Source organism: Chaetodon trifascialis, chromosome 12 (genome assembly GCF_039877785.1).
Source record: "Chaetodon trifascialis isolate fChaTrf1 chromosome 12, fChaTrf1.hap1, whole genome shotgun sequence".
Taxonomy (NCBI): domain Eukaryota; kingdom Metazoa; phylum Chordata; class Actinopteri; order Chaetodontiformes; family Chaetodontidae; genus Chaetodon; species Chaetodon trifascialis.
Window position 1 is genome coordinate 21114106 of NC_092067.1, and position 25440 is coordinate 21139545.

General features: G+C 40.5%; 1 protein-coding gene across 3 annotated transcripts in view; it reads left to right on the forward strand.

The window, feature by feature from the left end:
* Window positions 1–25440, forward strand: part of pard3bb (par-3 family cell polarity regulator beta b) — a 189134-nt gene that overhangs the window by 33314 nt on the left and 130380 nt on the right. For all 3 annotated transcript variants that reach the window (XM_070976180.1, XM_070976177.1, XM_070976179.1), the window contains exons 3-5: window positions 6986–7139; window positions 13335–13429; window positions 21403–21473. In XM_070976180.1, the coding sequence (XP_070832281.1) occupies window positions 6986–7139; window positions 13335–13429; window positions 21403–21473 (320 nt within the window). The remainder of the gene's footprint in view (window positions 1–6985; window positions 7140–13334; window positions 13430–21402; window positions 21474–25440) is intronic.

Here is a 25440-nt window from a genome sequence, read left to right on the forward strand (position 1 = left end):
TGCGGGTAGATGGACATACAGTGTAACCAATCAGAGAGCCAGAATAAGATGCCAAGCTGTGATGAAATATAAGTTAGTGAGCTTGTTTAGCTGACAGCACTTTGTGTAACAGTCATGCTACAGCGTTGTTGTGTAGTAAATAGAATGAGTGATTCTGAGTACAGTTGGGATATTTTGTAATATTTCCTCATGTTTTTGTACGTGCAAATTGAAAATGTGCATTACACAGGTGGATGGTCCCTCGCCTTGTGACCATTTCTCTCTCTTTCTGTCTGTCTCACAGTATTTCTGTCCCCCATTCATCTCTTTCTTCCTGTCTGTCTTGTCTGGATTTCTCCTGCTCTGCTGAGAGGTAAGGTGACTGGAGATCAATAGAGGGTCATCACACAAACACGCAAACCTGCACAAACAATTTAAACTGCTGAGCAGGTGAATTTCATTCATCCATATTCTTCATACGGAGACAACACCATCCTGATTATTGATTGATTGCCATGGCGATGGATTGACTGCAGCAGAGAGGTCATAGTCAGAGAGAAGTGTGTGTGTTCAGGTGTGTGAGTGAATATTTTTGTCCCTGTCTGTTCATGCAGTTTGTGTGTGAATGCTTTTACAGTGTGTATGTATCCCTTTTTCAATCTGTCCATAAATCTGTTGTTGTTTATGTTTGTAGGGATTACAAGAGAATAAAACAAGAGAGAAAGGAAAGGAAGGGGAGAAGAAATCATGAAGAACTAAAATAGTGAGATTAAGAGTATCGAGAGAGAGAGAGAGCGTGGGCGTATCACGTTCACGTGTTAATCGATAAGCTCTTTGTTGCTTTGTGAGTGTATCCAATAGAGCAAAGTGCTGGAACATGATGATTTACATCAGCTGATTTGAAAGGAACCACTACAAGTCAGAGGGGAGAAGGGGACATAGAGGAGGAGGAGGAAGAGGAGGAAGAACAGGGGCAGGAGAGAAAAAGAAACAAAAGGTAGAAGAGGCAGGGCGAATGAGAGGAAGCAAAATTATGAGGAAAGGAGGCAGCCGGAAAAGAGGAAAGGCAGGAGAAGGGAGGAGAAAAGAGAGGAAGCTAAAGAGAGGAGGCGAAGTGAAGCCAGAGGGGAAAACAGGGCTAAGCAGGAATATTTGCTGATGAAAGACGAAGAGGCCAACTTGTACATAGCCTAGCATAGAAAAGCTGACCTGCCTCAGGGTTCATTCAAATTCTCTTTGTGATCTGCACAATTATTTTTATGGGCATCACACAGAAATGTGCAAGGCTTTTAAAAATTACTTCTCATGCTACCTTTACAGAGTGCATGCGTGCCCGACTGTGTGACCTTATCTTGCCGGCCCTGCGCTGACTTCTTTTATGGGTGCCCCACCAAGAGCTGCATTAAAATTATGTCATGAGACATAAAAATGCCTTTTTCTTTTTTTGCTTTGGCATTACATCAAAGGGACAGAGAGGGGAATGACAACATGCTGATAGAAAGTGTCTCACTGGGCTTGTGGAGTGTTGTGCCATAGTTCAAAAACACATTTAATTTACTAAAAGAAGGTGGAGTTTAAATCATTCTACATGCTCCACAATGCATGGAGCCATTGCTTTTCTTTTCTTCATTTTCTTCATTTGAGCTTAGAGAGGCAGAGAGGAATACAGGCAGATAATAACTAAAGTACTTGAAGGAACTTGTTTTCCTCTTCTGTTGCTTGTCACAGGCAGAAAACAGTTTGTTTGTTTGTTTGTTTGTTTGTTTGTTTACTGAGGAAACACATGGGTGACACAATAACAGCAAGGTGTGGAAGCTTCAAGGTGCACTTCACATGTAGCTTCTGTTGTGTAGAGCTAGGTGGTGCTGTCAGTCTATTCATTGTCGTGTGTGTGTGTGTGTGTGTGTGTGTGTGTGTGTGTGTGTGTGTGTGTGTGTGTGTGTGTGTGTGTGTGTGTGTGTGTGTGTGTGTGTGTGTGTGTGTGTGTGTGTGTGTGTCACTGAGTGATCAAACCCGGTCTCTTTCTTATGAGGAACACTTGCATCAGAGTACAAGCTTGGTGATTTTGAACCTGGAAGACACATTTATTATCCTGAATTTATTGTTGTATCCAGATCATTGGAGTTCATTAATAACATTCCTTTGTAATGAAAAAGCAACACAAAAAGCTGAAATAGCACAGTTGGCAGTACATTAGCATATTTGCAGGGAGAAAAATAGAAAATTGTTATTTTAGTACACCATCTTGCCTTCCCTAAATCCCCGAATGTATCACACCCAAAACCAATTGAGCCAGTTGTACCCAACCTATAAAATAATCTGCATAAGACAGCATGTTCTGAGTGTGCACAGACACACGTGCACGCACACACATACACGCTGCACATATGATGGAAAGGGTCCATCATACGTGGCCACCTCACCCCTTCAGTTTGTTGTGAAGGGTATGGTGATGGATTGGTCATTTCTAAGGATACTGCTGACTGCATAAGATGCCTAAGTACACACATGGACGCACACGTACACATGCTTTAACATCATAGATTTTTTTTTTTATGGTAAGTGGTCATGAGTGGAAATCAAAGCTCAATGGTGTTCAGATAGCTTAAGTATATTTAAAGATTGTTTTGTGTGTGTATGTGTGTGTGTGTGTGTGTGTGTGTGTGTGTGTGTGTGTGTGTGTGAGAAAGAGTGTGTGTGTGTGCTCACTGTCTGTGAGCTGTGTATATGCTCATGCATTTGGCTGATTGTAGCATTTTATTGATCCACTCCAAACTAATCAATCAGACCCTAATCGACCCAATTATGAAAAGGGTATGATGTGGAAAAAGATGGTAATGTGTGTGTATGTGTGTGAACACTGTTATGCACTTAAATCCTGAAGTGCTATTAATCTACCTCCCGATTTCATGTGCTCTTTCAATTTTAATAAAACGAAAGGAACCAACTCTGCACTTCTCTTTTCTCTCTCTCTACACATACACATACACACACACACACACACACACACACACACACACACACACACACACACACACACACACACACACACACTTACTTCATAAAGACAAAAAGAAAAAATTACTTTTTTCAGTTATAAAGACAATAACATAAGATCGTGCACTAGTGCACTAGCAAGTGTCTGTGTGCTTTGGCCATCATGGTGGACATTACCAAGTACCTCTCTGAGCTGAACCTCAAGCTCCTGCCAGCTTCTCAGCTCTGCTTTCAAATGAGAAGTCATTTGAAGTGAAATTAAAGCTGTGGGAACTGGAAAGAGGAAACACAGTGCATTTTCCTGCCCTGCAAGGAAAAAGCCTGCACTCTCTCGCTCTTGCAAAGACTCAGTTTTGCTCAAGACTGACTGACCCAAACCTGGAAAACCAGCTGCGAATACCATCATCATCATCATCATCATCATCATCATTACTGCTATCTGACATCAGACAGACATATATGTTTGCCAAGGGGGCCGGGGTGGCAAGTCCACCCTTACACATTTGCTAGCCCATTTGAAGGCTTCCAAGGCAACAGACTCAAGCTTTGCTACTTGCAGTCTAAGTTGCAAACTGCAAGTTAATAAGAATTGATTTTTGAAAAATGTGTAACTTTTCAGATTTAACCACTCAATTGTAGAACTCACAAACCGTACCAATGTGACACACATCTTGTGTATTTGTCTCCGGGTGGAAGTGTTTGATTTTGGCTTGTTTGGTCAGACCTTTCATTGATCCAAGCCCTCAGGTCAGGCAGTCCAACAGCACACACATACATACACATGAAGTTGCCTCCTACTAGCCTCCGCTTGTTCTAGGTAACCCGTATAAACCTTGTATTGACCACACGGTATCGATAACTATGGGGAGCGGAGAAGGGATGGTGAGAGAGCTTAGAAGCAAAGATTTTGCAGGCTGTATTGTTTAACCTCTGGGTTTCTATGCTCGCTTTTAATTAAAGCTGAACTAAATTATTCTGTAGTTGACAACCAAATGTGTTATAGACATTTTTTTAATTTGGCAGACCGTACGAGCACTCAATGAGCGTAAGTCCCAAACATTTCAATGTGGGACCCAGTGGTGAGAGTGGTCTGACAGCATTGCCATTGGCGGTTGAACCTGACCTCTGACCTCCCTAAGAGTGAAGGGGAAGATTTTTGTTGTTTTTTTACTTGAACAAAGAATCACAACAAGATAACGCAACAGACCACACTTTCATAAGGTTTGTGCCATAGTCAGTCATTTTTTTTCTTCTTCACAAACCCAAATGAAGACAAAATGAAGCCCTATTCCTCACTCAGATGCAATTTTAAACTCAGGTATTCAAGCTCACTGATGGATAAAGGCATTACTACGTGAGGTTGTCAGCAACCCGATCAAAGTAAAATGTGTGTTTTGACAGTAAGCTGGAAATGAAAAACAGAGCAAAATCAGATGTATTTTTGAGTCTGTCGAGGTTGTTGACAGGATGCCTGATGAGAAGGTTAAATGTTACATATAATAACATGACTGAAACGCACACCCGTAGCAGAAACACGTAGTACTTAAATGCTGAATAACATTTAGTGTAACAATTAATAACTTACACGAAAGCATTCTTGAGGTCAGAAAAAAAAGCTGGCGCAAGATGAACAGAGTCGCAGTGGGCAGCATCTAACTTTCCATTGAGCTGAAAGTGGACTCATCATCGCACGTTGTCACTGGACACACTGGCACTCTCCAACAGTCTTAAGTTTCAGGTCTGCTTTTTGTCCTTACTGCCTGACATCTCAAAGGTTTTTACAGTACAGCACGTATGTCAGTCCCCCTCATTATAAACCTTGGAATTCTCTCTCAGCTTGTTTCTCACATTGCCAGTGGCCATTTCTCTCTTTTTTTGTGCTTTCGCTCTGTGCAGTCTCACCTTTCTGTCGCTCTCACCCCTCTCTGCCTCTTCATGCTCAGACTGCGGTGTCATTTTGTTTGGCAGGTCTTTGAGTCCCCTGTCGAAGTAAACAGAGGCAAAGTCCTCCCCTCTCTCATCTGGCTGTCTTTCCTTTCTGCTTTTTAAGAGACTCAGCCAGACTTTGTTGAATTTGTCTCCCCATTTTTCTTCCTGTCATTCTTTCTGATGTTCTTTTTTAAGAATCTTTGCCACCCCTGTGTGTGTGTGTTTATCTCAAAGCTATTTGGCTTGGTCTGCTCCTCCTAACAGACAGATTTCCTGACACTGGATAAAAATGTAAGCTATTTTTATTAGATATGCATATTTTTTTTATGATATCTTCCCATCTCCACTTCTGTATGCCCTTTTTTCTTATCTGCTTAAGTGCCATCCCTGCAGGTAGCTGCTGGACAAAAGTTGTAAAAGGTTTACGCCTAAGCAAATTGACAGAAAAGTGACAAATGTTAGCTTTTCATTATGAAATTAAAAGCTGTGGTTATTTGACAACTTCTGATAAAAAAAAAAAGAAATCAGATGAGGTTTTCTACAAGAGGGAAGAACAAGACAATGAGAAAGTTGTGCTTTTGGCAACCTTTTTGGGGAAAAGGTCAGAAAGGTGCAATATTGTATAACTCAATACTGTTCTGCTCTCTGGCTGGTGAGGTTATACTGGAAAGAAAGTGCACGTAGTCTCTATATCTACACACAAGCATATACACTTAACGAAAGATAAGGAGCATTTGAGTGCAAAGTACTTTACATGGAGTCAGACGTATACACAAGGAAAGAATTGTTTTTATTAAATCCAGCAGGATCAGGGAAGATGCAGGATTTATTTTACTACATTTACATGTGATATGTAACGCAGAAGAAAACACAGAAGATTTTAATTTCTGCATTTAGCTATTGATGTTAGAAGACTGTTTTTTTATTAAGATAGAGAGAGAGAGAGAGAGAGAGAGAGAGAGACTAATTTGTCCAAAAAAGCGATGAAGAAACTTCCAGTGAAAAGCTGCTTTAATCATCAGGTTGGCTTTGAGAAAAAAAAAAAATAATAAAAAAAGAAAGATGCCGTCGCTGGACTTCCTGCGTAAGCTTTTATGCTAAAGTGTTGGCATCACTTTGCGTTTCAGAATTACATTTTCATATTGTTGGCCTTGTTGTTTTTTGCTTTCTTGTGCAGAAGAGACAGCCAACTCAGATGTGTGTGCACTCGTGGTGCACTCTAATATAGTTTGTGCCTGGTAGTAGCATGCATGTGTATGCTCATGTCTGTATATTGCGGGTTTCAGTGCAGCAGGAAGCCTCTGGCTTTACTGGTAAAGTCCCCTTTCTTTACTCTTGACCACTATAGACACCAAACACTCATGTATACAGATACACACACATGCAGGTCTATTCAGCTTTTATGTGGAGGCCCCTAGAACACTGTGTTGACAAGCTCTGTGCTATGGTAGGCTTAACGCAGACTCAGTGCAATACTCAATAGATGGGGATTCCACTATATAACACAGGTAGAGCTAGCAGGGTGTTGCACACATGCAAAGGGGACACACAAATGGAGGCAGGTGTTGAGCAGTAGACACACACTCTGTCACAGGAATGCTGGGCTCCTTGGACGTCCTCTATCGCGTCCTCATACACAAGGTAACAGAAATTGTGAGATTAGCTGTAAAACAGTTTTTAGCTCAAGCACCTGTTTATAGCTGCTAAATATGGCTGAAGTTTGAACACAAGTTAGTAAGACATGTCTGTGTCTGTGTCTGTATTGTGCTGTGTAGAGTGGATCTGATTCTGGTGACGTTTGGATTGTTTCCTGTACTTTGTATGCATTTGTTTCCTCTAAATTTTGCTCCTTAGTGTACCTTATAATGAAACTGAATGGAGCAAAGTGGCTTTCTTTCAGAGCATGTAGAGAATAGCAAATAGAAAACCTGGAGTGACTTTGAGTGGAGTTACTGTATCGAAGCATCATTGAACAGAATTCCCGCTGTTTCACTTTGATCAAATTCATAATGGATGAAAATAATAGAAGTGAAAAAAATAACAAGCTGCTTTCTGTATGTGTGTGTTTTTTTCTGTCTAGCTGATGGCGGTGTATGAGGAGCAGGAAGCCCAGCAGAGGGGTGTGGCTAACACAAGCCTAACCCCCAGCCCAGACCCCTACCAATCCGAGCTCTCCGTCTTCCAGCCAATCACAGGGGGCGAGATTGAAGTCAATTCGTCAGCCCTCAAGTCCAGTGAGTAATTTTTCATTTATTTATTGGATATTTCTATTGGTAGTGCCCAGCTCCAACCTCGATATGTTGCATTTTCCCGTCTCTCTTTATGTTACAGATGTTTGAAGTGAGGTCAGACAGTTCAGAGCTAAATGTTGAGATTTGTGTGATTGGCATTTGGCAGCTCTTCTTCTTTGCTACATGCTTAGCATATAGTTAACTTTTGATATCTTTTAAAGCAAAATTTAGCACTTTATGTTAATTTGCAAAAGATTTGTTAATACTTTCGAAAGTTTTTTGCAACATTGCGACATTAAGAAGGCATTTGCCCCACCTTAGGTATAATGTAAACTATATTCATCCCAGCCACAGAACAATGATCAGAGCTATAATGTAGTAGCTCTCTGTTCTCTAGAGTAAGAGCAATGACCTTAACATCAGTTGAGTGTTGTGCATATGACGACAAGCCAGTCCATGTTAACTCCCTGCTGACTCTGGCAGACCAAATACTCAAGTACTCCCAGTCCTCCCCCCACCTTTGACAAGGTTGGGACTCTGTAATGAAAAAGCAAAGTTGCTTGAGTTTAAACTGTTCAGCCTCTCCATGCATCTTGCAATTAGGTGAGGAAATCCATACTTTGCTTCTGGGACTTTGGAATTCCAAGGTTTAGTAACACATGGTCGAACTGGTGTTTCAAATGACTCCTCTCGCTTTACAAAGTAAAAAAAAAAAAAGTCCTTTGGGAAACCCCTGATTTTACCTTGTATAAATGGGTCAACATGAAACGGGTTCAGTTGGGCTGAAATTTGATATAGAGGTTGATTGCAGAGCCAATCAGTGAAGGATAGTGGTGAAGTCTTTGCACAGCCTTTGAGAGGAATGGATAGATGGCTAAAATGAATAATATTAGATTACATTCAACTTTATAGTCATTGTCAGAGTGCAGCACAGAGACAATGAAATGCAGTTTAACATCTAACCAGAACGGCAAATAGTCATCCAAAAATCGAAAAATATAAATACATGCAAGTAGTGACTATAATATATAATTGAAACATGAAAGGAAGTTACACATTTGACATCACATAATGGCTTATTGGATACCGTATATTCTTAGTTTCAGAGCAGAGCCACATATGTTTTTTGGACAGTAGAAATGATGTTAACTTAGAATTTCAGTTCGGATAAAGGTCAGGATGTGTCGGGCTTTTTCTGCGGGACAGTGATGAAAACAAGATGAGGACAGCTAAAATGTTGGCAGCGCTGTCTGACAGATGCAGAATGAGATGGGCATGAAAGTGAATCAGATGAGGAGAAGCAGAAGAAAAAGAGGACAGGAAGTGTGTGCGTAATGTCACGCGGCAGAATGGACTCTGATGTTTGCGTCTGCTTACTGTTACCTGGACTCGACCTATCTAAAGGATCTTTCTTTCGCTCTTTCCTGGACCCTCTTTCTCTCCCTTCCTTCATCTCTTTCTGTCTTATTTCAAGTCGAGTGCCTGTGCAGTCGAGGTCCTATAGAGTGTGAAAGGGCTTAGAGATGTCACAGTAACTTGTCCAAATTTAATTTTGCCTTAACATAACAAACCATGTGGGTGATGGATTGTGTGCGCCTACAGTTTGCCAAAACCTGCGCATTACTTCCAGCTGCCTCCTGCTGCCAGCTAATCACAGATTCCACTTCCTTTAGTCATGAATTGTAGACTCTGTATCTGCTTTGTTGCACAGCCTGTGCCATCCATCCAGCTGAACGCTTGACATTTAAACATGCTCTGTCAAGGTTGTTTTCAAAATGTCATTGATATGTCAAATGAAGTGTGATCGTGCTCCTCCATCTAGTGTAAGTTGCGTCTTTCATTATTTTCCATTGTTGTTTTTGATGATCAGCTTGAAGGATGTTAAGCAGATTGTTGAGCTCAAGAACTCCCACGCTGAATCAGAAATCCTAAGCATCAGTGTTGTACAGTAGATTACTGCAGCAATGTTTGTTTCCTCTTTCCTCTCGCATTAGATTGAATTTCACATACTGCATATGTATATAACATACTTGATGCATCTTGCGTCTGTACTGCCGAGAGGAGAATTGACATTTCAGCTCGTTTGACCTTCCTGAGTCGTGAATGGCCTCAGCTGTATGATCCAGACACTGTTAAGACAGGAAGTTTAGTCTGTTTCAGTATGGTCGCCTGTCAGCAGAGATTAGTAGTAATGTGTGACTGTCATGGTAGATTAGAGGTAACGGAGCACTGGAGACTATCACTGTCGGTGTGAGAAGGCCAGGCTTAGGCCTCTATCACTGCCTCATGTTTTACCCCTGACTCTAACCACACTTGTCTCTCTCTTGTTGTCTCCAAGTCTCTTCTCCGTGTCTCCTCCTCATTGTTAGTTTGTTTTTTACACATTGTTTAATCGACTTTTTGGATTCATCTGTCTCTTTGCTGCTGATTTTCTTTACTTGTCACTATTAACCTTTAGCTCATGTGATGTTTGACACCTGAATCTCAATGAAAGACTCAAAAACAGAGATATAGTAGCACCACTACTAAAAATTAAGAATCAAAGAGAAGTAATTAGCTAGGGTACATGATCATCATTGGAATGGAGAGGGAAGACCTTGATAGTGTAGTGAAAAGCATTGATTACACTGGTTTTTCGAGTGCTACGCTTACTGTGACTCACAGAGCGGCCTTAATTGTTATCATGGTGAGGATTTTTAGCAGCATGAAAGGAATGCAGAAATGTGGAGTGTCAAATACTGGTGGCATTATTTTGACTGAGTCTGAAGTAGGCCTTTTACACAGAAGACATTTCAACACGCCAGAGTCTGAAATCACAGGTGTAAATAATAAAATGAATGATGGCTGAACTCCATTTAGCTGCTTCAGTTTCATGGTCCTGATGTTGTACATGCTGGCTCACTGTTACACTGTCATGGCTTGAATGGAGTGGAGCCATTGTTAATGTTATTAGTAACACTGTGCTTCTCCTGTCCTTATTTAAACAATGCAGTTATACTTAATTTATTTGCTTTTAGAAGATGCAGTTCTTACTGTCAGGATCAGAACAAAGTGTTTTGCAGCATTTATTGTTCATTGAACACACAAAGCACAGAAGTATGCATGTGTATCAGGAGTGTAATGTAGCCTTTGAATTCAGGTATTCAACTCTGATCACAGCAACATGAATATAAGACAATATCAATCACATACCCTGCTATCAGTACTATATTGATACACAGAGGTCTATATCTATACAGTAATATTACTGCAGGGAAACAGAGGATAGTGGGATTACTAGGAGATCCAAAATTTATATTGAATTCTGCAAGACCAGTCTGGTAAAAAAGTATTGATCGTTGAATGCCTGCAGGCATATGGACAGATTAGTAGCAGTGTTTGTCCCTTGATAGTAATTGGTATCTGTTTTAATGTGCCACTGGACACAGACAGCATGTACCCATTGTCACCAGGTCATCTATGGATTCGTGTCTTGACAGGTCTGCTTCTGTTTGAACAGGGAAGGTGTTTTTATTGAGAGGCCTCTGTTATTTTAATCTTCACACTTGGTTCTGCTGATTTTTTCTGGGTTCTTTTGTCTTAATTTTTACCCCACCAAGCCATATGTGTACATTTTCTCTTTATATGTCACTGATGATCTTTTCTTGTGTTAGTCCCTTTATTTCTTTATCTATCTCCTTCATCTGTTTTTCATTTTTGTCCTTTGTCCTGTATCCATTTATCCCTCTTTCATTGCCTTTCTTTGAAGAGATGAATTGATTACGGGGTTTCATGTAATCCATACCCCCCAGCCAGTATTAAGAGCACCAAGGGTCCATTTTGTGGTGATCAATATTTGACCTTACAAATATCATTTGGCATGTGTTCTGAGTAGTCCACTCATTTAGAGCTTTCCTCCACCCTCACCACCACCTTTCTCATTTTATTCCCAGTGGAACTATAGAGGCTAACATGACAATGTTCTTAATGTGTATCTGGATTGATGGGCCCTATGAATCGGGATGGTAGATCTGAGGATTGGCAGAGTACCACACAGATCACAATAATACCTCCAGTGATAAATGTTATTTATTTTCAGAGCTTTCTGCTGTGTTTTCTCACCATTTCACTATTTCTTCAAGCTCCAGCAGCAGCACAGGCAGCAGTGCGGTGTGCGTCATCCATCAGCTTCTGGTAAATGATGATTTTATGCAGTGGGCTGGTGAGATGTGAAGAGGGAGACACTATCATATGTTACCTACATGCATACAGAGATCTGCAAATCAGCTGTTTATTGGCCATTTGGACGCTTGAACACCAGTGTGTTCATTGAAGGGATGTTAAAGGAGGGGATCATACATTAACTTCTCTCACACTCAGGCTTTCAGATCGGCCTCTCACAGACCTGATGAATACATGGAGCGGTGCACCCTCACATCTCCCAAAACAAACCTTGGGAGAGAGCTTTCTGACGTCACTGCTGCAGTATGGAATCAACAGATATGGACATACACACATGAATGTCTCAGGCTGTGCTACTGATGAGTTTGGATCATGAAAAGAAGTAGAAATGAAATCCTTCATGCTTTCTTTCCTGTTTTATCTTCTTCCATTGACCACCAGTCAGAAGACTGTAGTAATATTTTTATTAAGCTAAAAATGGCAGACGTATGTGAGTTTCCATGGAGCTGACGTTGCGCCAAATATGGCATCTGTTCGACAGAACAAGTTCTGCTGCATCTCCTCATTTAGACACAGCTTTTGGAGTAATCTCTATTAAAAAAAACAAACAAAAAAAACCTCAAAGTTTTTAAAAATATCTTCTAAATCTTATTAAAATGACCTTTGATTATGTTATAAATGCTGTAGCTGTGAAAAGCTTGTCTGTGTAAAATCTGCAGCTGCCCCAATAAAAGCATGTGCATTTGTAGACACATGAATTTTTACTACATTAGTATACATTAGTTTCAGTGTCTTTAACTTATCTTATGATGAGCAGCATTGTGTTCTCACATTAACAGCCTGTTAGTTTATGGCACTGAATGCAGGAGTGTTCTTGCATTTGTTTGAAAGTCCACGTTGACTTGGACTGATGATGAGAGGAAATTCATTTTGTCAACTTCACAGCAAAAAACATTCATCTCTCCTCTCTCTTTCTGCCTCACCATGCTTTGACACTCAAGGAAACGCACACAGACTCCTTTCAGTAGTGTGGCTTCAGGTCTGTATCTTGTCATCTGAAAGATTATTATTAGACATGAATTTTGCTGAACTGTGACTCCATCAAAATAGCTTTAGCAATTATAAGGCTGTCATGTGTAAGTGTGTGTCTCTGTTTGTGTGCGTGCATGCACGTGTACACTCATGTTATATATGCATTGGAGTACCAGCCATTCTGGCTGTAGAGTCTGAACCAGTGCAAATGCAGGCTCTCTATTCTCACCGTTTGTACATTTAGGTTTCCTCTCGGTCATATTTCTTGTATCCATTAACAGCCCGATAGGAAGTAGTCACACTGTCGTGATGGACTGACAGAGGGCCAGGTTCCTCAGGCTTGTGACAGAGGGAACTGGATGGAAAAAGAGCACATCGTGAAGAAAATACAGCAGATTTATTCAGGATGAAAACCAGAAAATTTTTTCAAACAAACATGAAATAACATTTTAGAATTGGAGGTTGTTGATATCCGCAACCCCGAAAGGGATACGCGGTATAGAAAATGGATGGATGGATGGGTTGTTGATATGTTGTTGGTCAAGTTATTTTTCTTCTTCTAAAACAGCTGTTTAGTTGGTGTTTTGTGGTATGTCATCAATATCCTCCTTCAGATACCTCTTATAAACAAAAAAATGAGAAAAAAATAGTTGCTTTACAGGTTGTAGAACATCTACTTGAAACATTTTCAGTATCTATCCATTGTATGCAGATGTATAACCTCAGATATCTGCTTCTGCTTCAAGCAGTCATTTTCAGTTTGTCTGACCTGCAAAACTATCTAACGTTGTAGTGAAATGCTCGTGCAGTAGGATTTAAAAGCCGTGCAGTGACTAATCTGAACTTTGATAACGTGTACTCTGTAGGAAAAATCCACATCATCAACATAATGCAACGTGCCATTGATATTTAGGTTCCCACCCAAATCTTTAGCTTTTTAAATCTGTTAGCTCAATAGAAATTGCACAAATCAGATCTGTGTGTGTGTCCTTGTGTTTTCTGCAGACACTCCCCTGATGGTGAGAAGCAGCAGTGACTCAGCCCTCGGCCCCCAGTCCACAGAGACCGAACCCTCCCTCAATGAGGACGCCACTGCGATGGTAAGACCCAGAAGCACTTAGATAAAAAGACACAGTTTGAAACGCATACACATTGTACGCACTACTTGTTGCTCCACTATCAACAGAATGGTGTCGCCAAAGAAAAGCCATGTCTGACATTTTGCGGATCTCTCAGAGGAAGATTCGCCAGTGTTGGGTCAACATTTCATCTTGGACTGGAAAACCAGAGTCAAATTGGGGCATTTTCTGAGCATGTTCATTCTCACTAGAGAGAAAACACTGATGCTGGACCGTCCAGAAACTTTCCTGTTGTGTCAATAAGAGACTGTCAATGTGAGAAATGAGCGTCTCAATACTTGTTCTGGCTGAGCAGTTTTTCAAAATATTATCAAAGTGTTTGGTACAGACCCCAACAAACGAATCATCATCATGGTTCCAATAGTTTTTTCAGTGAAAATGAAAATTGTGCTTCAAAAATGAATATTCCCATAAATCACAAATCATATTGCAGTAGTAATATCTATTAAAAAATAATCACAATATTATTTGTTTATTAATTTATTTTGCCATATTGTGCAGCCCTACTACCCAGTATAATGCATTTTCATTAACATTTATCAAATAATACGTTTTAAGAAGTGTAAAAGGAAAACAGATTTGTACCATGGCATTTCTTTTACCAAGTCTTCCGGTCACCTTTTTCTTTGTGTGGCTTTCATATAGGTTCATTAGCTATCGTAAGATATTGATTTTGTATAATGAATCCATATGGACCCTACAAGCTTTCCTCTGTCCTGTCGTAATCTTGTAAGCAGATCACCATAAAAAATACTAAGCGCATTAATACTCTCAAGGGGATAAACGCTTTGATTTTAATGACCCCATGGTCTTTCTTCTGCTAGGATTCCCAGTACACCAGTAACATAGCAAATTGTAATATAATCTTTTATACTTAATGTTTTAATACCTACAAATGTATTTCCTGCTGGAAGAAATGTCATGCTAATATTTGGGTCAGGCCTGGCTCTGTGTCTAGGAAGGCTTCACATATATACTGCTGTACAGATTTACCATTGGGGAGAAAATTTGATGGCAATAAAGCTTTCAGAATAATCCCATAGGTTTCGGGTGAACTGTGATTGAATTTATCAAACAAAACCAAAACAACAAAACATCAGTTTTATCACAACCAGCCAGTTTAAAATGTAATGAAATATCAGTACGTGGTCTTTTTTTGCTGTAAGTGGAATTGTGACATATGCCAGCAGTGTGTTTCTCTGTGTAGTGGAGATATGAGACATGCACTGTCGCATCAAACTCCACTAACAAAGATGGATGATTTTGGTTTCTTTCTCTTCTCTCTTCATCCTCTCTCTCCCTCTTCCTCAAAAGGGCAGAGGGCAAACACTTGCTCCTTTCTGCTTTTTCTCATCTGCTTCTTCCTCCCTTCCTTCCTCACGTCACTTTTTCCATCTCTCCTTTTGTTCACATTGTCAACATTTGCTTCCAAACAGTGTCAGAATGAATAATTTGGGTCCATGTCTAACACAAAGCCAACACAAAATTGACAACTATTGAACACAAGACCTCTTTTTATTAATCATATCTTGTGCTTTTTTTCTTGGAATTGGAAATACATTTAAAATGTACACAATATAAACAGTAGCCGTGTCAACCAAACTTACCTGAGAATGAGCTGAGAACCTGAGAATTTTTGATATCCTCCGCCCTCCTCTTCCACTCCTTCAGTCTACCTCTCCAATTAATCCGTCCACCACTCTGAGGTGATGCCCTTTATATACATACACCACCTCCAATTTATTCAAACTACAGAGTAGTTTGAATAACTACAGAGAACACGGTAATAAATATTATCATAATACAGTGTGCTAGTTGGAGTTTTGAATACTTGTTATGATAGTGGTTCAGTTTCATATTCCCCATAGATGGTTGGACACAGCAAATCCCTCAAGTTCACTGGTGAAAGGAACTCCACGCCTGATTGGACTCTTGAGTGGTGAGCCATTTTCCCCTGAGAGTCCTCACTGGACAAACATCCCTTTTTAGCCATGCTGTATTCCTGGTAGGACTACCTGTTTGCAGAGTTCAGTTCTTTTGGGGGATGTGATTGGTTCTCAGAGGTGGCCAGTCTCCCTGCTCAACGTTGCTGAAGCTGGTGAAGTAATAGATAATGTTGTTTTTGAGAAAGATGTAAAGAGGGGCTGCATAAGGAGGAACTTGTGCTGTGTACTAATAACATTTCTGGTGACTTAACATGACTGAATATCAACATATTTACCACAAGGTTTATTAGCAAAATGCTTGGTGTATTCTCTTGTTAACTATTTGACCCTTTTATCCGACTGTGCTGACTCCATGCAGCATAAAGCTTAGGATGATCCACCAGAAAAAGACTTTGCAATCTGTTCGGATTAGCAACCTCCAGCTAACACAGTTTATCAGAAATGAAACGAGCGTGCTCTTATTTACTTTTCCCGGTGAAATGTCAACCAAAAGCTTAGGAATTAAATTCCTGTTGTTCTGAGTCCACCATCCACCACTCCTTATGTCTCAGCTCTGTTTTCACTGCTGCTGTGGCTGTCCGATATGACATATTCCCAGGTGTCAGTTACACAGTAGGTCTGTCCAGACTGTGTGCATCTGGCTGTTGTTTATCTGTTAGAGCACCTGCATACATGTGACCTCAACCACACCAGCTGTGGACTCAGTCTCTCTTCAGTGCACATCATGCTAGCTCCTCAGGTTTCCGTGCTATCTCATTTCACACAGAGCATTACAGCTTTAATCAGATGAATTGTTCTCTAATGTATTTTATGTTTAGTTTTGCCTTGAATTAAAAGTACTCTCACATGGTTTTATGCTGGTTAATAATCAACAACAGTGTTGTGTTAAATGACTGAATCAGTTTTGACTGAAACCCAAACCACCATGGCTGTGTTACTAAGCTGCAGAGAGATCTGTAAGTTAAGGCATTCACAAGTCATCCTTTAAACAGAGCTGTCATTTGTGGAATTGACACATAGAAAACTTGTGGCCTTGTTTGCGGTCCTTGCTAAGATTGGTCTTTTCTGACCATCGTGCCTTGTAAAGAAGTAACTCAAAGAGACCGCCAGACAGTAATTTCCCCCCTGTTTTATTTAACTATTGAACACTTTTTATCAGCTGCTTGCTCAGAACGGCTGACAGCAATCAGATTCTTCATGCTCAGACGTCCACTTGTGGATAATTTTCACTTCGGCCATTTTTTGTCGTAAGTCGTAAGAGGAATAAATGATTGAATAACACATACAACACCATCCACTGATTTTAGATTCCTTGCAATACAAGAGGTCAGTTTTAATGTCTTCAAGCTTATTTATATTAGCAGAGTTTTCATTGCACCATTGATTATATTATATCCAGCAAGGCGTCACTTGATAACACTCGCATCTTATTTGGGAGGAGCACTCACCATGGAGCTGTATAAATGACATGTTTTAGTCCAGTCATCACAACTATCTCTCCATCTGCAATTTTTTTCCTCACATCTTTGTCATGCTTGATGCTCGTCAATGGCTCACCTATTTCTTCTGTCTGTGCTTTTCTATCTCTCACCTGCTGTGCTGCAGTAACTACCACCTGAGTGCTGAAGTGGTAAATGACTCTGTGCCTGCTGTAAATAAAGGAATTCTCTGTCTGTTTTACTCCCCCCTCTTCCTCGTACACTGTTTTTTATCAGTCGCTGTCAAATCTTTTTTTGTGTCGTCTTCACTGTCCCTTGTTCTTTCACTCACATACTCTCACATACACACACACTTAGTCACTCGCTCATAGGTCTGTCTCTTCTCAACCAGCCAGGTTCAGATAGAGGTAATGGCTCCGGGTAATTGTTCAAATTGTCACTTGGCCTTTTGGTGAGAGCGATGAGGGGAAGAAAGTACTCTTCTTGCAGTAATTCTCTGTCTTTCTTCACTCTCTGTCTTTTCTCCTACTCTCTGCCCCCTCTCTTTATTTCATTTCAATCCAGAAAGATTTACTGGTGCAGCTCTGCCGTTATAAATGCCAGGTGCAAATGAGTGCAGTAAGCCACAAAATCGCTCTCTCACTCTGTCACTACATAACGCACACACATGCAGGGTTGCAGGTTAATCACAATGTGTTAATAAGACTGGGAGTATTTGTTCTTGGCCAGAATACTACTGGGGCTAATAAGGCAGTACAGCACTTATTTATCATGCTACACCTGTGTGTTCACATGTTCGTCTAGGTGCGTGTGTGTGCTTGTAAAGTATGTTTTGTCAGTGAAGTGATTTTGTAAGACTGTGTGTGCGCACACGTGCGGAGCTTTTATGTGGATGTGTCTGCGCTTTTGTGTTTGCTCGTCTCCTGTTCCTGTTTGTGCTTTGCCCAATGCCTATGTGTACAATTAGAGAACTGAACTCTTATTCGTTAAGTATGCAAAGTGAATCTGACGGGTACTTAACGATGCCTTAGTGGAACAGGAACTTTCACCAGGATGCACTACTAATGCCTTGAAGGAAGTAAATGCTTATGATGTAGTTTTGTTGATTTCCTGCTTAATTCATTCATTCATTCACTCTGATATTTGAACAAATGCAAAAACTTCTCACATTGTCATTGTGTCATTTGTCCTTAACCTAATGTACCATATAAAGAAGAGAGTCTAGTAAACAAGTTCAGCATTAAAGCCGTCGTTATTAGAAACAAATTAACTAAATTCACAGAAAAATACTAGAATATAAGTATTTTTTCTTTACTTCCATGTTCAGAACTCCAGTCTCTGACACAGTATTTATCAACACACACATTCACTTCAATTCATCAGCCACATCCCCACACACAGCTCAGATATACCCAAACTTTCCAGCATGCATTACCATTAATTTATCATACTCACTTTATTTTCTGGGAACACTTAGCTTGATTGGTTATTCAGTAATTAGTAATATTACTAATAGTTCAGTTTTTATCCGCTTTTAGCTTATTATTAGATTGGACCCAGAAGACTGAACGCTTTCGGCTCATTTATTGTAAGCATACTTATTCAAGGTAGGATTATCCATCATTGAGTTAAAATGCTAATTCTGCTTCTCTGCTCTCCCGTTTTTGGAGGAGCACTAATGCTCACAAGTAACTGAGCTGTCTAAGGTCAGCAGACTAATGCATTTATTTTTTCCCTGTAGTTGTCCTTGATATATTTCTAATAAGTCTTTGTCATTGAAAAGGTATATATTTGATTTCTTCTCAAATAGAGCAGCAGGTGTCTACTTGGTGCTTTACATTTTAATGTGTTATAATTATGAATGAGTGAAAGCCTTGCTTGACTGACAGCACTGATCAGCCTTGAAACATATTCACGTTGGGGTATTTTATTTTCTCCTTTCGAATGAATTTTGCAGCTTTGGTAGAAGATTGAGAATTAAATAGACAACGTTATTAAATGTGCACAATGTTTCTAATGTTGAAAAACAGTATTATATAAATGAGCCAATTCATGCAAAATAACACCCATAGCTGTGGTATCAGCTGCTGCACTTTCCCCTCTGCTAGAAGTTTAGAACGTGTAATCGCTAGAAGTGGTCACATAAGTAGTCATTGCCTTGGAAATATAATAAAGCTTTTTCAAGCAAAAATAATAAAGAACATGCTACTTATCCATTCAACGCATGCACATTTTGCTATATTACAGTATCTCTAGTATTGTAAGGTTAATATGAATAATGAGACACATTTATGCGTTCAGATTCATTTGCTTGTTCTAAATTACCCTTTGATAAGTAGCATACGTTGCTGGCCTATAATTAATATGCTGCACTTCCAAGAGAGAGAGAGAGAGAGAGAGAGAGAAAGAGAGAGACTATTTCTACTAGCAGTTATTAAATGAGACATAATTAAGCACAAAAGACTTTCCAATTAATGTATGAGTGGCTGTTGTTATGACAAAGAGGTGAGGATAATTAATGTTACCTGTCATCCTGTTGCAATTAAGCTCACATGGCAGCATCTGCAGCTAGGCCAAACTAATTGATTTCCAAGCCAACAAATCCCAGACATATGGTTACTGTATCTGCAGTCTGTCATTCAGTCTCACCTTCATCCTCCTCCTCTCACCAGCCACCGTCACGTATTGTTTTCATCCTTTTCTTTTGTCGCATCTTAAGCTGTTGTTTCTCGACCCAGCCTGAATCTCTTCAGCTCTCTGACGTCTTCCTCATTCTTTATTTCCTCTCTTCATTACCCTGTCCTGCTCTTGGCTTCTTTTCTGTCTTCTCTTCTCTGACAGGTGGCGTAGGTCATATGGCAATAGGGTTACAGGTCAAAGGTGAAAGGCCATGTTAAGAGTCCATTAATTCCTGCTCCTGACATTGCTTTATTGACCTGCGTATGTTTGTGTGCATGTGCGCACAAACACGTGCACACTCAGAGTGCACGCTGAAGATCAGATGTCTTCATGTACATGTGATTATTTTGCCAGATGTTCTGATAAAATGATCAAGACAAAGCACATGTTGGTGCACTTCATGCCTACAAACTTTAATTTTGGAATGAAAGAAATGAAATGTTTTTAGAGGTGATCAGAGTAAAGGCAAACCTCACCGTTCTTCTATATACAGCACAGAGTATTTCAGAGCTCTTAATGCAGTATCATTTGCTGATCCTTCTTGACATACACTCAATGGAAAACAGCGCAAAGAAGAAGAAAGTTGTGACATACACTTAGGAACACTAAAACTAAACTCAGCCCAAATGCTCAGCTTCGGTTCACACCTGGGTGGAGGTTGTCATTCAGTTCTTATGGGCGTAGTTTGCAGTCTTAATGTCTTGCATTGCTTTACATTGTAAGGTGTTGGGGGCAGGATATAATGCATTTGACTATTAGAAACCCACCAAGCGCAACAGCCTAACTTTGTTACGCAGTTCACTCCAGTTGTGAGTGATGAATCAACGTTGATGAAGATGTATTATGTGTGCTGTGCGCTGATAAGATTTTGTATATTGTCATTTGTCTTAGAATATGGATAGTTAACCTCAGGAACAGACTCCAGGTTTTCAGAAAAATTAAAGCACACCTGAATCATGTTCCTCTGAGACACAGGCTCTAGTAGAAAAGCAGCTGGCCTGGAGGTGACATCAGGACTTTGGGTCTCTGTAGACCAATTCAATCAATACTTAATCAAAACCGAAAAAACCTTTTAAGCTAAATGTCTGAATTACAAAGCTGGGATTTGTTGCAGGGCCGCTCTGGCTAATTTTGGTAAAGCTCTGCAGATATTGTGAAACAGTGCTTAATGTCGCAAAAACACATGTACACAGTAATGTGAAATGCAAACACTGACATGTGGAGGACATTGGACATCGTCCCTGCGGAGCTCACCTCACTGTCTCAAAACCAAACACACACAGACACACACACATTCAATGCAAGCTCTGTGTCATTGTATAAAGCAATTATTACAGCTCCCTTGGCTCACATTTACTCTCATCTCTCACACCTCTCTCTCTCTCTCTCTCTCTCTCTCTCTCTCTCTCTCTCTCTCTCTCTCTCTCTCTCTCTCCCCGTGCCCATTGACAGTGTTATTTATTACTGCTTGACAACACTGTCTTCTTGTCTTCACATATTAATTGCTATTTGTACATCATCCGTCCATCAATTTAGCAGCTCCGTCACTCATCACTTCACTCATTCCCTCTATGGTTTCCTGTCTTTCAAATTGCAGAGATGTACTCATTGAGCTCAGGATTTCACATTGGGATTAAAGAAAAAAACGGGGAGTTCTTTAACTGTCCACTCAGTCACTCATTCACAGCTTTTTGTTTATTTATGCTGTTTGTCAGTTAATCCATCCATGTCTCTCTTTTTTGTGTCCATCCTTTAAATCTTTTGGACAACATGAATGTGCTTTTGGAGCTAGCTCTGCTCATTATAGTGTCTCTCCTCCAAATGCCACTCACTGACTAACAGGAAGGTGTTCGGTGTGTTTTCTCTGCAGGCAGCCAGTCCTGCTGTGGACAGACCAGCAGGAGTAGACCGACCTCAAGGCAAACACACCTTCACCGGCAGGTCAGTGTGCTTATGTGTGCTATTGTAACTCCTGTGCTGCAGCTTACCTTTGTATGTATGTTCTGTAGCTGTGAGGGAAAATTTTGCTTGTGCGTGCTTGTCTACATTCATGTTTGTTGATATTCATGTGTGTGTTTGTGTCCTACTTTCCATTCATTAAAGCTTGGTTCTAATCCAGATCAAGGCCCTTACAGATATAGTTAGTGTGAAGAAGCTCCATCATTAGCCCAGTACAAAAGACTGCAAAAACAGGGTCAGGGTCATACACAGACACACACTCACACACACACATGTGGACCTCCATACACACATGGCCTCAAAAACATACAGCTACAAACACACTTGCATCTTTTTTTTTTCACAAGCAAACTCCACTGAACACATAACACACATGCATACACTAATGAGTACTGCTTAATTAAGGGTTAGGGCTGCTGAATGCCCCATGTCTCTTGTGGCCCTCTTTAGCATGTGCGTATGCTTATTTTGGCAGTGTGTGGGGCAGGGGGGTGTGGGGGAAGGCTCACACAGGCTAAAACAGAACGAGGACAGACAGTTACCACACATGTAACAAACGTGCAGAACAATAGGCTCCTCTGAATCTGTTTAGAAATGATCAGAGTATGGCATTACTCAAGTTTAGACATTTGTTCCTCTTCTAGGACCAATCAACTGATACTCCTTGTCCAATGTTAGCATCATCCTAGCTTAGCTTTAGACACCCCCTCCACTGATGAGCATCCAAATTTTCCTCCAGTGTTTAGCCTCTCGTGATGCATAACATGATACACCCTTGCATTAAATACATGGCCTTTGCTGTGTCATGTTGTTGTGGTTGGCACATCCCCAGTTTGGATGTTTTCACCACAAAAAAAGGCCCACCTAAAAAAAAACGATAAATTTTGACTGCTTTAGCTTTCTATCAGACGGCCCTTTACGACAGGAACTGAAGCCACTCATATTAAATTAAATTCACAAAAACAGTAGATTTACCTCACAGAGACACTGGAGTTGCTGGTTCACAGGTTAGTTTATTTGTGTGATTTAGGATTCACTGAATATAACTCATTGTATTTAAAATTTTTCCAAATATCTCTATCACGCAGAATAATAAAACCAGGCCAAGGTTAACCTTTGCAATAGCATGACTAATGTGCAACAAAAGGAAGTGAATGGGTCAGTTGTAAATTTCAGAAAGCGGCTTACATCATGTTACAACATTGATCAATAACGCTGCTCTGTCTGACAACACTGACCTCTGTTAATGGATAGTGTGTTTTTGAATCAACAGGTCAGTGCGGGCCTGCATTTAATCCACAGTTAATTCATAAATTTAAACAAAATAATAGGTGGTTAACCTGTGAAGAGTGCAGGAGAGAGTTACGAGAGAGCGGAGTGGAGAGAATAATGTCTGACCTCAGTCGAAGCTCTTTTAGCTGCTCTCCATAGCAACCAGCTGCAACCACAGAGCACAGAGTGAGATTAGATCACACACACAAACTCATACACACTCATATTCATCGTGCTCTACTCACAGGCGCTCTCTATGCAAGGTCTGGGCGATAGCTGACTTTCTGTCTTTCTGTTGGCTTGTGTCATGATCAAATTATGACATTGAGTTAATATGAAACACAACCCTGAGACCTGAATGAATGATGAGAAGCACATTCGGATTCACATCACTAGCGTGAACGAATGAATGAAAGTGAATCAGACGATATCGTTTGACAGTTTCAGTCTATCGAGCCGTGCTGTACTGTACATCTCAATGCAGTGAATAGAAAGGTCATTATTGAAGACACACACCCCACGCGCAGTTTGATTTTCTCAAGAACTGTTTTTTCTTTTTTGCACATATCCTCTCATGTACGCACACACCGACCATCTCAGCTGTGAGTAATGTAAAAGTGATGTAATGGTTTTTATGGTCGCCGGGGAAACGATCCTTGAAATTGCAAAAAAGTCCAAAATGAGTAGAGGAACGCGGCCATAAATATTGGAACAGTAAAGCATACGTTAAATGAATGTGTGTGCGCGCGCGTGTTTGTGTATGCTGCTGTGTCGTGGTCCTCCTTGCATGCGTGTTTGTGCGCCTTTGATTGTGAAGCTACACCTATAAATACTCATCATAACTTTAACCACACAGCACAGTCACCGGAAAACTCATTACCTTTGAGTGAAAATGTGCTTTTTATACAGGCAAACAGATTTACTGTAAATTGGTTTATTGAAATAGCATTGCCAACATATTATATTTCTTTTGTGAAATAAGGCACCGCGTTGGAGGTGTTTTAGAGGCTCGGAGGTGAAAAGGTAAATGGGTTCCACTGGATGCACAAAACAAACTGGATGTGAAATGGGTTTTCCAGGTTTAACTGAGTCTATTCAGATGTTATTGTGGGACCTAACACTTCTATTCATCAACAGCAAGGATCCCTGTTGTGATGGATTCTTTAGTCTGTATCACTTTATCTATCCATCTCTCCCTCCCATCCCTTCTTGTGTTTCTTCCCTTTAGTTTCTGCCTTTGCTCCTCTTGATGGGTCTCTTTCTACGTCTCTCACTTTTAACATTTAAAGTAGCAGCACCTCTGCAATTGGCACAGATAGTTAAATCTATCTTATTGGTGTTTCACTATTAATTTCCTCACGTTTACAATCTACCTTTGTAATAATCCTCCAGATATTTTCCAAACTCTCCCTTTTTACAAAGTGAAGATAACATAGTTTAACTACACTTTATTATGTATGTTAATAAGCTGTGTTTGCTCATCAGAAAGCTGCTATTTAGAGAGTTTTTATCAGAATAAATGTGAATATGTTTAGTTGTGTATCTTTACACGCATTAACCTTTTGCAGTATTGTACGTTTTTGCTGCTTTACTTTCCCTCCACTTCCATCATCTCTGCACTGTGAAGGCCAGAAAGCGAGATGATAAATGAGAAGAGGGTGAAATGTAGCGAGAGGAAGAGAGTGGTTCGGTAATGCACATCCTCCTTTTTTGTTATTTCTCCTCTGTGTTTCTGTCTTTCATAGCGAGGATCAGTGAAGTGGCAGGTGGATAAAGAGAACACCTGCTCTCTTCATCTCTCTCGCTGCTCCTCTCCCACTCTGTGTGTTGGGCTCTTTTTCTCAGTCTCTTGTTCTCTCGCCGCGCTCCCCCTCTCTTTTCTCGAGTCTCACCCATTTTGTCTCTCTCTCACCCCCACTTCATTTTTTGCAGCGATGCAGCCTGTCAAACATCTCACACGAGCAAAAAAAAAAGGGAACGCAAATGGATCTCAAGTGCTTGTGTGTGTGTGTGTGTGTGTGTGTGTGTGTGTGTGTGTGTGTGTGTGTGTGTGTGTGTGTGTGTGTGTGTGTGTGTGAGTTCTAGTGGGAGTGTTAGAGATCAGAGGCACAGCAGCAGGAAGGGATAGAGGGAGGGGTGAATGTTATTTTTCCTCTCATATTAATGCTATTCATTAGTCTAGTCTAATTAATTCTGTGCCTCCTCCTCCCTTCAGTTCACTGTCTTGCTTCCAGACTTCCCTCACTTCCTACCTTCTTTTCTCTCTCTCACCCTCCCTGATTTCTTCTTCTCTTCTCCAGTTTTCTCTCTTTATCCGTCTTCATCGCTAGCAGATGATGCATCCTTGTGACTTTGATGCTCTGTTGACTTTTCAAAATAAGATGCTAAAAATGATTGACAATCCCTGCTTTATGTCAGCGTGTAGCATCGTCATTGTGGGCATGTTAGCATGCTGACGTTTGCATTTAGCTGCGCCAGACGACAGCCTCAGAGAGCCGTGAGTGCATCTGCAGTCTCCTTTGGTGTCTCGGTTTTGAGTAAACTTAATTTTGCCACTTTTCCAGTGTGAACACACTACACACTCCATGTTTACAAATAGTATGTTGTATGGACTTGGGGCAACATTTTAGTCTTATTTCCATCTTTTTTCCTTGTCCACTGCCTTCCACTGCTTTCA